This window comes from Balearica regulorum, chromosome 1 (assembly GCF_011004875.1).
Source record: "Balearica regulorum gibbericeps isolate bBalReg1 chromosome 1, bBalReg1.pri, whole genome shotgun sequence".
Taxonomy (NCBI): Eukaryota; Metazoa; Chordata; class Aves; order Gruiformes; family Gruidae; genus Balearica; species Balearica regulorum.
In genome coordinates, this window is record NC_046184.1 from 61,985,539 (window position 1) to 62,000,365 (window position 14,827).

Genomic DNA, 14,827 nt, shown 5'->3' on the forward strand with positions numbered 1-14,827 from the left:
GGGTCCGTGGTTGTTTGTCTCATACTTTTCTTCCTGCCATCAATTTCAACCTCCTCTGTGTCCCTTCTTTTGCACCTGTTTAGTTCTCTTTCCTCCTGCTGTTTGCCTGTCTCCTCTGCCTTTGCTCTTTTGCCTTCTCTCCCAATACATTTACTAGTCATTTTTGTTGAATGCTTAATTTCCCTGAATTCTCTTTTCTTTGCTTTTAGCTTGCCTCTTCCTTCTGCCTTCCTTTGCTCTTGGCCCTGTTGATTCCTGAAATTTTTTAATTGAAATTTGAAAGATTTTTAGGTCATAGTTTCCCCCTGTAGCCCTAGAAGGTGACTGAGGATTACTTAGGAATGCTATAGGAACAACAATTCCCCAGCAATCCTTATAATTCAACATGATGTTTAAAGCTCCATAGATCAAGGAGGGCTGATACAGAGAGACAGAAAGTGACGGTGCTTCAGAGGAGCTGCCCTGAGGCTGAAGGAAAAAATGAGGGAGTGGGAGATGGTGGGGTGTCATCAAGAGTTTAACAATGGGTCTCTGGGGCTTGGAAAGCTCCAGCATTATTCCAGCAGTGATGTTAACCCTATTAAGTTACTTAAAACCCTTTGATTTTTCAAAGCTGCTGGATTCATCTATGGCCCTATCATTATTCCTAAGAAATTGACTGTTCACAGGAGGCCAAACTACATTGCATGTGATTGTCTAATTCCTGCTAGCTTCAACATGAGCTAAGCACATGGAGGCCTGAGGGTGAGATTTGACTCAAAATTACTCATTACAATTATAAAAAGTCAAACTGGCTGGAGTCTGCATCTGTTACCGCATAAAGCACAGATCAGAATTTCTCTGCCCCTCCAAGAAACAGTTTTCTGGAGCTGATGGTTTTCCTCTCGTAACCAAAACAATTATTGTAATGTGTGTTGCAGCAAGAAATACAACAGCTGCTCCATATCTAGAAATGTAAGCAAACTGAAACCAACTGCCAGAAAATATTTCAGAAGATCTTGATAAGACAAATAAGCACTAATTTATTTTTACCACAATAGAGCAAGGAGTTATCTAAAGGCCAGTGTCTCAGCTGAGGTCAATAGAGTCCTTCCCAGCCTGTGCCTAGGGCCAAGTGAGGCTCCTTTTGCACCTGCATTTCAGACCAAAGGCATCTCCCGTCCCACACCAGCAGCTCCTGACCAGCCCATGTAAAGCTTCTGAGTATGATGCTGGTGACATAGGACATTATCTCTGTTGCTCCTATGGAGGGTATTAATTTTCTTTCCAGTGGCCAACCTATTCCTCGAGTCACCTACACGGAAGAAGAAAAGAAAACATGGGGCACTGTATTCAGAGAGCTGAAGAGTCTTTATCCAACTCATGCTTGTTATGAACACAACCACGTGTTCCCACTGCTGGAAAAGTACTGTGGCTACCGGGAGGACAACATTCCCCAGCTTGAAGATATTTCAAAATTCTTGCAGAGTAAGTTTGAAGTGTATAAAACAACCAAATTAAATGAAAGGCCTCAGCTGTCACCGGGGGTGGTGCTTTCCAGAGATGGAAGAGCGGTCCCTGCTTTATTGCAGGCTCCCTGTGGTACTTGGATACATCACTTGGCCTGTGTCCCAGGTCCCTCTCTCAAACTTCTGGGGGTATGATGATACAGATGCTCAGATACTGTGATGGTGGTACACACGGGTAGAAAATTCCCTGCTCTTTCATATCTAAATTCTGTTTAACATAAGAAGAGCAAAGAAAACAATTAAACTTTTTCCACTGTTAGGAGTCTGGATAAGGATAAATCAAGCACACTAGCTGTTTTTAAGATGCCATTTTTTTGTCCCCTCAGCCTGCACTGGATTTCGCCTGCGTCCTGTTGCAGGCTTGCTCTCTTCTCGTGATTTCTTGGCTGGGCTGGCGTTCCGAGTATTTCACTCTACGCAGTATATTCGCCATGCATCCAAGCCCATGTACACACCAGAGCCGTAAGTACTTTGGAACAGAAAGTGTATAAAATTGCAGCAGACCAATAGCGGGGTCAGCCTAACTGGTGATAACCATGTGGGACTCTGGGGCACTCCTGGGAACAGAGCTAATGGAGAGTGGCCAAGTGACTGCTCTCTTGTGAAAACATTTTTTGAAGATTTCTAGTCTTTTTAACAAGCTGCATCTTCTTCTGAAAGTTCTTATGGGACTGATCAGACAATTTTTCTACTGAGAGCATGATTGCATGGTGTCTGGGAGGCGAGAGTGATGTACAAAAGCATTTAGCTTAGCTATTAGCACCCAAAGAGTGGTGTGAAATCTAGTGCAGGAATGACACAACATGTTGCAAGCAAGCTTCTGGCAGTAAGATAGAGGAAGCCCAGATCATTGATCCCATCTCTTTTTCAGTTTTATATTGTAGTGTTTCTCTCTATCCCTGTCGATTGTCCTTTTCCATTTGCCGTTTTCCAAATGGTTTTCTTCCTTGGCTTTGTATTGTTGCAATTCTTTCTCCTCTCCCTTACCATTTCTTTGGTTCCTACTTCTCCACACAACCTCCTTTTCCCCTCCATTTTTCTATCTCTCATTCTTCTGATTTTCCTCCCTGCTTCTCCTCACCCCATTCTCATTGTGCACAAGGCCAGGCTGAAATACCTTGCATAGACCTTGCTTTCCTGGGAGCATTTTATCCCCTTCTTTCCATTTCACCAAATGATTTCTCTGTCTTTGAAAAATCTAGTAGTTCCTACGTCAGTCCTTCTGCAAATATGCCTGTCCAGCTCCCAACTTTAACTTTTGATGAAAACAGTCCTACCTGAGGAAGGGTGAGCTTTTAGCTTTCAGTGGGAGGCTGTGGTCCTGAACATGGACTACAGTTGAGCTCTTGAGGTGCATATTGACACCATGGTGAATTGTCTTAGTAGCCTGAGCTTCATCTAAAGAGGATTCTTGTCCTTGAGACTGAAAAGCCCATGTTCCCTTTAGTAGGGTGGTTTCTTTCTGGGCTTTCCTGAGCTGGCTGGGCAGTTGAATGCATGGTTTTCTTCCATAAGGAAAAACTAAATAATGTATCATCCTTCCTCTGAGGTATATATGATGACAAAAGCGCTGAAAACCCTGGCGTGTGCAAGCCTTTCCATCACAAGAATAATTTTAGAGTAAAACATTTTCCCGTGAGTCTTGAGCTTTATTTACTGGTAGGAGCAAATGCACGGCACTCCTGACTATGTGCAGACTCTAGGGCATTCAGACAGCATTGATGGACTTTTCCTAAATTAAAGTTATTCAGATGTCATGTTTTCCTGCAGTGATATTTGCCATGAGCTGCTAGGACATGTGCCTCTTTTTGCTGATCCCAGTTTTGCTCAGTTTTCCCAGGTAAGTTGCTCAGTGGTTTTACTATTTTTATGACTGAATGCACCAGAGACTAGTTAACTCAGAGGATGAACCAAGAGCTATGAGGGGTGGGGTGTTTACTAGTATATTGTTTAAGAATTGCTGAGGCCGATTTATTTATAGCTTGAAATCTTGACACAAATCATTTAGGTGAATTCATACACCCAAACTCCAAATGTCTGTCTTGTATGAGTTGTTTTTTTACAGGCAAACCCTTTACAAAGCCGTCATCTAAAACCTTTTTGTAGATGTTGATCCTTCTGAGCAAAGTTAAATGGCTTATGAGTCAGATGAATTATTGCCCCACCCTGCAGTCCAAATGTTAGGGAAAGTGAAGATTTTTTTTGTTTCCTATTGAAGCCACAGAGGAGGCTGAGTAAAGTGGGGAACTGTCCCAGTTGCCAGCATGGGAGAAGGCTGGAGAGGAGCTTTCTCTTACGTAGTGTTAATTTTTCTGGAAAAGAATCCAAACCTTGGTGAAGGAGCAAACTTTTGGCTGCATCTTACGAGAAAACAGAAAAAGGCAGAAAGGCAGAGAGGCAGAGAGGAAGAGTAAGAGAGAGAGAGAGAGAAAGGGAGAGAGAGAGAGAGAAAGAAAGAAAGAGAAAGAAAGAAAGAAAGAAAGAAAGAAAGAAAGAAAGAAAGAAAGAAAGAAAGAAAGAAAGAAAAGAAGAGAAAGAAAAAGAGAGACAAAGAAGGATGGAAAGAAGGATGGAGGACAGGAGGGAGGGAGGGAGAGAGAGACAGAGAGGAAGAATCACAGAATCGTAGAATGGTTTGGGTTGGAAGGGACCTTAAAGATCATCTAGTTCCAACCCCCCTGCTGCGGGCAGGGACACCCTCCACTAGACCACGTTGCCCAAAGCCTCATCCAACCTGGTCTTAAACACTTCCAGGGAGGGGGCCTCCACAACCTCTCTGGGCAACCTGTTCTAGTGCCTCACCACTCCAACAGTAAAGATTCTTTCTAACATCTAATGTAAATCGACCCTCCTTCAGCTTAAACCCATTACCCCTTGTCCTGTCACTACACTCCCTCATAAACAGTCCGTCACCATCTTTCCTGTAGGCCCCTTCAGGTACTGGAGGGCCACAATTATGTCTCCCCGGAGCCTTCTTGTCTCCAGGCTGAACAACCCCAACTGTCTCAGCCTGTCCTCACAGGAGAGGTGCTCCAGCCTTGTGATCAGCTTCATGGCCCTCCTCTGGACTTGCTCCAACAACTTGATGTCTTTCTTGTACATAAGCACTCAATATTACCCTCAGGCTCTGCCCTTTCCCAGAACTGAGGTTTCCATCAAGATAAGCCTTACCACACCTTGGCTTATTAGGATTTGACATGGTGATGGCTGCTCCCATGGTCTTGGTGTGGGTGTGTGTGAGGCTCTGCATTTTGCACTATGCAGCCCTCAATGGAGCAAACCAAGAAAGGTACCTGTTTATGTACAGTCTTGTGTGGCTGTCTTCTGAATCCAGCTATTGCATGTCTTCCAAGGAGTCTCCATTATCTCCTAAGGTACAAATAAGTTCTTTCAAATCGTGCCCTGCCATTCAGGAAAAAAACCTCATTCAAGGCTCCAGGAAAACTCCTGCAATCAGGACCCATCAAAACGAGAAATATTTAAGGTGTGTGGGTGTGACTGATTTATCTCCTTTTGACTCTATCATTCTCTGGTGTGCATTGTAGACTTGATCAAAAGCCTGTCAAAGCAAGAGGAAAATTTTATTTGACCTCAGTGAGCTCTGTACCAGGCACAAAGGATCATGCCTTGTAAATGACATTTGGATAGGACCCTTTGTTCATTTCTGGAGAGATTTCTGGTTTAAAATTGATGTTGCACGATAGGAACATGTCCTGTAAACATTTGTGTGTGGTAGTAAGTGATGGTAACATTTAAAATGTGAGAGATTACATAAGACAAGACAGGAAGAATGTTTGTAATAAACAGCCTGAAGAATAATGGTTTATTGTTACAGGAAATTGGACTGGCATCTCTGGGAGCTCCGGATGATTTCATCGAGAAACTCGCTACGGTAATTTAATAAATGAGGGCTCAATTTTCCAAAGCACCCTGTGTTGTCTTAATTCTGCTGCCACTGAATTCACTGATAGAACTCCCATAGGGTTGAATGGGAACATAGTGAAGTCCATGCTTGGAAAACCCCACCCTGAAACAGTTGCATTAAAGGAAAATAACTTTGGCACTCCTTATTCAAAGTGACAATTGTGATTAAACACAGAAGCCCAGACAAGGTTTCCTCCAGCACAGATATTGGGCAAGAAGAGACTACATCCCCACAGGAAATTTCAGGAGGAAGCTTCAGTACCTGCGAGTGTCTCTTCTCTTCCACCCTGCCAGGCAGATAATGTCCTCTGCAGTCAGTGTGGCTCACCTGAATCCTACTCTGAGACTACTGAGAGCCAGAATTGCAAACTTCAAATAAAAACAAGGACATGCCTGTGAGATTAGTGTCCCCAGTGCCAACTCACCTGCACAAAGCATTGCACCATCTTTACTGTTTCCGATAGATGCAGGAGCTCTTCTGAGCCAGAGCAGGTATCCCTTCAAAATGACAGACCAAGAAGTCGATCTAGGCCACACACCATCTTCCTTCAATATTGCACTAACAGCCCATTCCCTTTCCTGCTGCTGCAGCTAGACACCCTCTGTGTGAAACAGGGCACAAACTTCTATCAACTAAGGTTCAAACTTCAACTGGGTTGACCAGCCAAATTGAAATCTTATTGCTATAGTTTCATTGTCTCTGCGCTGCTGACAAATGTAAGCACAGTAAAACATAACATGTGTTTGTCGGGGAACTGAGCTGATTTGCAGGTACATTGAGTCTAGCACTGTGCCCCTTCCAGGTGAAGAATTTCAGTCTGTGGGGACATTTATTTTTTTTATACAGTTGATATTTGACACATGGCAACATTTTAAATAGAAATGTAAACTCCAAATGTATTAAAATCAATGATGTGTGCCTACTCTTTTTGATCAAGAAATCATATGTTTCTGTCTAATTTTCTTGCTAGGTTTATTGGTTTACAGTGGAGTTTGGACTATGTAAGGAAGGCGATTCACTCAAGGCATATGGTGCAGGGCTGCTGTCTTCATTTGGGGAGCTGCAGGTGTGTTCTATAAAACAACATTTCAAAGATGTCTACAATTGCTCAAATTTCTCTTCTGAATGTCTTCATACATTGTGCATAGAAGTAGCATGAAATGTCATACTTCATGGAAGAGCTCTAATAAATGTGTCAGTGTATCCATACACAGGGGACCCATACCTGCTTCTTTCCTAGTAAAGTGACATTGTCATTGTATTCCACAGGAGCAATTCTTTCCTGTCCGAAAGTGGGGAATTTCAGTAGCTCTATCTTTCTTTCACAGCAAATTCAAGCACTTTTAAACTGAAATACATTTCTTATCATTTTGCTTGTAGTATTGTTTATCAAGTAAGCCTGAGATTCAGCCTCTTGTGCTGGAGAAGACTGCTGTGCAGAAGTACCCTGTTACTGAGTTCCAGCCTGTCTACTATGTTGCTGAAAGTTTTAAAGATGCAAAAGAAAAGCTAAGGTAACCCAGTCGTTCCATATAAGATCCAATTTCTTGTCCATTGCCAATACAATGGATCCTATTGCCATAACAAGTCTTGGGAGTAATGTTTTGAGAGGCATTAGAAAAAGTGCAATGCTTAATGAGACAGAGCAATCGTTACACTCAAAAATCTTGTTATGGGCAATAAGGGGAACATACCTTGTACACAAAGCCAAGGATTTGTGGCTAGTGTAATCAAGAGTTTCATCTGTATAACCAAAATGCAACAGGAATTATTATTAGTCTGACTGCAATGATGCTAACACTTAGGGTCAAAACTAGCTAATTAATGCAAAACAAGTCTCTTTAGCAATACTATAGTTATAAGTTCTTGCACACAAAATCTCCTAGTAACTACTCCTTTTCCTCTGAAGTTATGCTCACCCTTATTCTTTCTTTTGTGTCTTAAGTCAACAGTTTCTGTCTGGTGGTGGAGGTGGAGTTGTCAAGTAATCAGCATCTTGAGGTCTTCAGAGCAGGGTTGTGACGTTAATGAATGGAGCTTCTTCATCTCTTTTGTGAGGAGGTGGATCGTGCTGATGCTTCCTTTCTTCTCCTCAGCCCAAGGTTTCCTCAGGGCCATTTTTATGTTTTCTAACATGCTTTACATCTTGTTCTTTCTACATTGGTCTGCAAATCTATGTTACTTCTGATTTTACAATTTATGTTAAATATTTTTTTTCTTTGTCCATTTTGTTTCCTCTAAGACTGCTTTTTTTCCTCAGCTCCTAAGTTTGCTTTACTATGAATAACTGACCAGTGGGGAGCTGTTGATAGCCTGGGGAAAACCAGCATCATCCTGTGTGTGCACCTCTAAGGCCACTGTTGTCAGCCCATGCTGGTTCTCCTTTACGCTGCATCATTACTTCAGGGCCAGACTTAGTTCATTCTGTACAGCATAACTACTTGCTATTCTTGCCTATATAACAATTATTACTTATAGGCATTATACCACACAGTTATTCAGAATTAAGCAAAACTAAACCAAATTAGGTAATAGCTGCGTGGTCATTAGACAATTGCTATTACAGCTAAACAAAACCGCAAGCAAGCCTAATAAACCCACTCCTGAGGCCTGTGTGGTTAGCTTAACACAGAGCCTCCAGCTTGTTACCAGCAGTGTGTTTACAACATTACAGGGCTACACAGTAAATCTTTCAGTCATCTATGACTGAAACACAGATTGAGTTCCAGTTCAACAAGGCTTTGAAATAATGGTCCAGGTTCAGTTCTTCTTCTTGAAAGAGGAATGGCTCAAACTGTGTTTAGGGGTGAGCTTGGGTTCCACCTCACAGCAATATTTCTATTTCTGTTTTTAAAAAAACACCACCATATTTCTGGATGTTAGCCAAACCACTGGGGGTTAGCCTTGGTTCACACTTAACAAATTTTTCACTTGGAAATGCCACACAGGGACTTGTCCCAGACCTGCAGTCTCTTTTCTCTCTCTCTCCCATTCACAGATAAACACATACCAAACCCCAAGATATTCTGCTGCCCCAGGCTCCCCAGCTCCAAAGTCTTCTTTGCTACCTCCCCTGCTGCTTCCCCAGTGATCATAAGCCTGCAGCCTCTTCTTCTGCCCTTTTCTCTGGGGCAATACCTGAGAAAGATGGCCTTCTCTTCTGGTTTGTGCTATTAATATCCTGCCCACAGTTTCTATCTTCTCTGTATAATTCTCTAACTGAGTGGCAGGTTCCTTGAGAAAATGGAAGATGCTGCCTTACTCAATAAAAATTATCTTGGAGCTTCTTTTAATTGTTTCTGTGACCAAATTTGAAAACTGATTAAATTGAAATAGATGTCTGGGGGTTGGTCCAGTGCCTGCGTTCATGTCTTGCACCTGGACATGTGCGTTTGTGTGTAATGGAAAACCTCCCTGAAAAATTATTCTGAGGCTGACCTAAAATATTTCAGCTTAAGGCATTCATCTAATTAGGATCTCTCCTTCAGCTGAGATTTAGGAAGACTGTCTTCCAATGTGGATTTCTCCCCTAAAAAAATTTCTCCCCTGGACTGATGCCACTTAAACACTTTCATCCTAGCCAACATAAATTTTTTCCACTGTCACACCTTGTGGTCTGCTAACGCTGAACTCTATTTGAGGCAATGGCCTTAGCTGATAATAATTAGGACTAAAATGAAGGACCAGTGTGGAGGCGGTGCCCAGCATCTTCCACTGTTCTGGGCATATGGGATTTACCATGCTGAGTCACAGTCTGCATAGTGGGGCTCAATAATCAACTCCTGCGTGCTTTTCTTCCTCTTTCAGCAATAACATCAGTAATCTGAAGCAGATATATAAGCCAGTATCCTGCTGGGGTCTACAAGGAGTCTGGAACAATAGCTCTGAGCATCTCATCCCATTCAGAGTCCTCCTTTCCACAGTTCTGTGGTTATGCAAATTAATGTTTTCCCCAGATACCAAAATCTTAATGTTTCTGCCATGCAATTAACTATTTTGCAGAAGGGAAGGCTGCAAATAAGGGGTGGCAAGACTGCTGCTTCACTCCATTGACTATCTCCTATCTTTGCAATGACCTGGAAGCTACTATCAACCATGCCAGAAGTTAGCTTGCTGCTTGGTATGCCAGGATGGCATAGGTACTTGACCTTACTTTCCCAGAAATCTCAGACTTGGATCAGGGTTCCTATATTTTGCATTACTGAAAGGAAAATGAAGTTTTCAAGTTGGGCAAATCCCAACAGCTAAATAGTTGGCCTATACCAGGAGCAGTGTTGCCATGCCAATAGCATAATTAGTCCTGTTTGGAAAAAAACAAAGCTAGTAAGGACAAATGCAGATTCAAGCATGTTACAGAATGCTGTAGGTCTCAGATCACTCAGCAGGAATTTCAGTTATTTCCTCTCACAGATTTTCTTATTTCCCTCATCAAATGCACACATCAAGAAAAGAGTGAGTTACTGAAAAAAGGAGCTTTTCAAGTTTGTATGCGTTTTTGTATTTTTGCCTCAGGAAATTTGCTCAAACGATCCCTCGTCCTTTCTCTGTTCGGTACAATCCCTACACCCAGAGGATTGAAGTCTTGGACAATGCAAAGCAGCTGAAGAACTTAGCTGACACTATCAATTGTAAGGAACTACAGATTTGTTACCTTGAATTCCTTAAAATTTGGATCAGAAATAGCAACCACAAAGCAGATTTTGTCTGGTTGCACTTGATGCTCTGAGCCTGACCAAGTTCAAGCAGCACACATCTCCTTTCTGGTGCAAAAATTGCTTCTTAATTCTAGCTAAGCTTCAAAATAGTATTTCCACTTGACTGTAGTTTGTTAAATCTGAAATATCCAGTTGTAGTGGAGGTGCTAGGAAAGTCCAGAGGGCCTTGAGATGGATTCTGATGTGTGGCTTTAATTACATTTCCTTTTGCCATCCTAGCCTTTTTCCTGATACGTTTTTCCCCTAACATTGGCTAGCCTGCTAAAAGCCAGCATCCCTGATCCTGTCAGTCATCCTTGTATGGCTGATGAAGGCAAAGGGCTGGCTCTGCAACCGTAATAAATGTGTCCAATCCAGTACTTCTTTGATCACCTTATTCTTTCAGGGAATGGATAGAGAGTGTAAACATATACAGGAGTGTTAGAAATGGGCTAGTTGTAGGATTAACTGATCTGATTCTTTCCTTTGCAGGTGAAATGGGGATCCTTTGCAATGCCCTCCAGAAGATAAAATGAAGATTTGCTGTAACTTGCTAATCACTGGCTACTGACTAGAAGATGCCATGTGCAAATACCAGTCTTCATCTAGTCTCAGTCTATTATCTTCCCGTATATTGCATGAATGCTTATGTTATATATCTTAATTACTATAGATTAGCAGACAAAGAGTTACCTACAGGTGACCCTTGACTATTTTTGCCTTCAGACACTAATCCATTTTTTCTCACTAATGCAAAAAAATCACCTTAGTTCTGGGAATCTGAGGAAAGCCTTCATATCTCTTGTGCCAAAGGTTAGCAGAAGGAGCAGATCCCCGTGCAGAGCTATAGCCTGCTGTGGCTGTGAGGTTGCATTACCACCCTGGGCCCAGAGTCAGGATGCTGATGGCTAACAGACTAATCCACCTTGCTTTCTTTCACAGTTATTCTCCCCTCAGTCCCTCACATCTGTGCAAGGTTCCCATAGACTCCCAAACTCTACACCTTTCAGGGGGTATACATATACTGCTTGGCCCTCTGTTCCTCTACTTGTCTACGCAAGCACCCCTAACCTGACTTTTTTTTTTTTTTCCTAAAAATATGATGTTGCCATTGATCCAAAACACAGATGCTAGTGGAAAATACAGCAAGTATGCTGCAACCTCGTTAAAAAAGATTTATCACTGAGTAAAAATACACTGTATTTGCACAAGGACTGATCCCCAGAAGGTTTGTGCAAGTCAAGAACGCTGTATGCTGTGATGCATCATTGGTTTGCAGAGCAGAGTCCCTAAGCAAGGCACTGAGACTGCCTATCCAGAGCATGGAGTCTGTGCCTCAATACAGTACCCTGCAGAGGAGAGTTATCTAAAGCCAAGTGTGTGTAGCTTTTTGCAGTTGGATGTGAGGTCAGTTTGTCAATACTTTGTGCGAGGAAGGAACCATGCAGATGTTTTAACAGGGCATGAAGGCCTTATTAGTCCAGTCTCAGAGCTGTGCTGGCTGTAATGTTGTGTAACACCGTGGATTCAGAGCTGATTCAGGACCAGCCAGCTTACAGGAAGGGGATAGTCCTCTTAATAGATGTAATCAGCTGCTCACTGTGGAAGGCTGATGTGAGAAAGCTACCTTGTGTGTTTGTGTCCTTCTCTGAGAGTGCTTTATTCATCACTGCTACAAGGTGTCTCCTAACTTTCTGGACTCACAATCCAGGAGATGGATACTTGGAAAATGGAGAAGTGCTTCTTACAATGCAGCTGAAGACATCAGAGCCTTCCAACTCTAACTCACTGTATCTGTGGCTAGAGTCCCCACCAAAGCTATGGAAGACCTGGGTTAGCTGCGTCCTAGTCTGAGTGCAAACTCAAACGTGATATCTTTCAAGGCAGCTCCTAAGTCATGATACTTTGGGTGTCTCCTTCCTTCCCCAATGGAGCTTTAATCTCACTTTTTTTTGGTTCGAGCAGTTCTATTCTTCCTGAAGCATAGCTTGACTGAGGCAGCAAATGGAAGCAAAGGTGAATCCAGCTTAACTCAATGGCTGAGTCACGGAGAGAGAAGAGCTTGGCTGTTCAGAAAGCTGTTTCTGTATTTTACCCAATAACTTTCACTCAAAGCAGCTAAATGCCCTCCTGGACTGGTCCACATTGTATAATGCCTCCCTGTACCTCCCTAGTTGAAGGAGAAAGGAGATCAGCACTTGCACATTGCAATAGAATGGAGCAGAGCAAAGCAGAACAGTACTTCCAACTTGAAACAATTCTGCATCATGATACTAACATGATACAGGAGTCACATTTCTGTTAGAAGATCCAAAGATGGAGAGGGTTTTGAAAGTCCACAAGTCTCATACCTACTATTGTAGTACTCTTGTATTTATAGTTTGAAAATCAATAGAGATTTAACGTAAGCATGATCCTTTAGGAAGATAGAAAGTACAGCTGTTTCCATTATATTTATGCTGGGTAATAACATTAATCTAAGCATACCAGCTGGAACCCTTTTCAATAGACATATACTTATGCAAAATGGTATCATTTTGGTGCTTTGAAGTAAGCTTTTTTATCTCTGTATCTTTTTTCTTCCTTTTTTCTCATGACAATGTCCGTGTAGACCTTTCAGTCCTGCTTGGCATGTATTTTCAGTGTGAAAGTAGCCCATATTTTTTTCTCCTAACATAATAGGACCCATAAGGTAACTGTGTACCACAAAGAGACAATTTCATCTCAAGGGTGAAGTCTTTCAAATGAATCCTCAGACAGCTTTCCAAGCTCTTCTGCTTCTGGCTGTTGGTATGAGTGACAGCAGCAGTAAATCTATAGTGATATTGAAAACCCAGGATTCATGGTTGTCTTTTATGTGCAAGTGGAATGGTTAAAGAGTATTGATGCCACATGTCTGATTCTGTGTCCCTTAATGCAGATTTAAATGAGCAATAACTCCAGCCAAAGCAGCATAACATAGCTGTTCAGCAACACTGAGAGATAGGAAAAAGTTAAATGCTCAGTATTTTAAAAACAGAGGAAATATACTGAAATTAGATTTTCTTGCAGAACAAATTAGCTTGTGCATATGTGCTTTAAGTAGTACAAATAAGTTGAATTTTAAATAGTACTTCTTAAATGGTGACTTCTTATTTCCATGCTAAAGAAAATTAAAGTTGTGTAGCAAATTGGTCACTTATCTGGCCAATGTACTTCCTCTTTGTAAGGTAACCATACAGGTTGATCAGAATTAAATACCTAGGTAGAGAGGAATGCCCATTTGAGGTGGGTTCCAACTGAAAAAAGCTGGTGTGCACTTGTTGATTATCACTCATCCAGACAAGATCATGAAACTGATGTAAAAACAAATAATCTTGATGTGTGTAGTTACCTAGAAATGTACAGCAAAGCCTTGATTGCTCTACTTTTGCATACTCAGTACATCTTTGTATGTTACTCTGACTAACCTATCTCAAGCTACTCTTTTAAGTAATCTTCCTCTCTTCTATCCCACTATGATCACATTTTTCGATGTCCCCATCTCCAGCTCTATTTGATGTGACCAAAGAAGCCCTCTCATGAGGCCCTCTTCCTTTGCAGTGACCTTGGCCAAGGTCAGTGATGGTGATGGAGGGGGAAGTTGTCAGCACAGGTTACACAGAGAGATGGTCTCCTCTGGGTGTCTTAAGATGCCTAGATATGACAGCAGCCTTGGAGTAGGGATGCAGAAATTGTTGAAAGAGGAATTAAGCATAAGAGGACCCCACAGGAGTGCACTCTTTTAAAGCCTGGCTCTTTGCTTCAAAACATTCTGGCAGTTGGCGGAGGAGACTTTTTCATGTTCAAATGTAACCATTTAAACTAACATAAATAAACAGAAATATTAATGCCATATCCATCTTAAATGAATAGCACTGTGCTCATACAGGGTGGAGATATTCGCAATGGGAACAGATCAAAAACGGGCAGGTTGGTTGTGGCCATTGGCCATGGCCTTTTAAAGCACCTGGCTCAGGGACTGCACAAGATGGGGTGAGCCTACTCTTGGGGTGGGAGATCCCCACCTTCTGCAGGGAGAAGTTATCTGTCTCCATTGGAAAGGATGACACACTGTGTTCCAGCCCTTGTATAGCCCTTTAAACTGAAGTACCCAACCTGAGACGTCTCCTGTGCTCCTAGAGGTCCCCAAAAGTGCTGAAAGCAGGAGTCTGACTTACACCATGACACCATGGGTGAGGCCTTCTTGGGTCAGCCCCAAGCACGGATTCAAGGTGGTATTAGTGTGTCCAGTGTCTGGGCAAGAACATTTCACCACCTGGAGAGCCAGGCCTCTCTGTGATGGTTTTGCAGTGGGCTGGAAAGCTGTGCTGTAAGCTCTGACTATGCCACTTTTACTGTCACTTGTCTGATGAGTCCAGTCTGGCTCTATAGAGAAATCTCAATTCATACACAGCACCATGATTAGTGCTATACAAAAATATAGAGATGTGACTCTGACACTAGAGCATAAAGACAGCCATAGGAGCCTGATGTCCCTGCTCTGCCAGTATTTGTGACCAGTGCCTTAAACACGCATCTTGAGCCCTAGGGCTTTCACCTACATGTCCACATATATATCTGGAGTAGTGCTATTTGTGTTTGTGCCATGCCTGTGGCCTGGATTTGGGGATGCATGCACCCACCCTTCATGGGAAATGCCCAGTTTGAACTCAGTCAGA

The 14,827-nt window shown here is 42.4% G+C and overlaps 1 protein-coding gene across 1 annotated transcript in view; it reads left to right on the plus strand.

Annotated features, from left to right (window-relative positions):
- PAH (phenylalanine hydroxylase) overlaps nt 1-14,001 on the plus strand; it is a 41,492-nt gene extending 27,491 nt beyond the window's left edge. The window contains exons 7-14 of the mRNA XM_075754738.1: nt 1,271-1,467; nt 1,835-1,970; nt 3,279-3,348; nt 5,344-5,400; nt 6,404-6,499; nt 6,814-6,947; nt 9,946-10,061; nt 10,620-14,001. Coding sequence (XP_075610853.1) covers nt 1,271-1,467; nt 1,835-1,970; nt 3,279-3,348; nt 5,344-5,400; nt 6,404-6,499; nt 6,814-6,947; nt 9,946-10,061; nt 10,620-10,663 — 850 coding nt within the window. The 3' untranslated portion in view covers nt 10,664-14,001. The remainder of the gene's footprint in view (nt 1-1,270; nt 1,468-1,834; nt 1,971-3,278; nt 3,349-5,343; nt 5,401-6,403; nt 6,500-6,813; nt 6,948-9,945; nt 10,062-10,619) is intronic.
- Nucleotides 14,002-14,827: the final 826 nt, after the last annotated feature.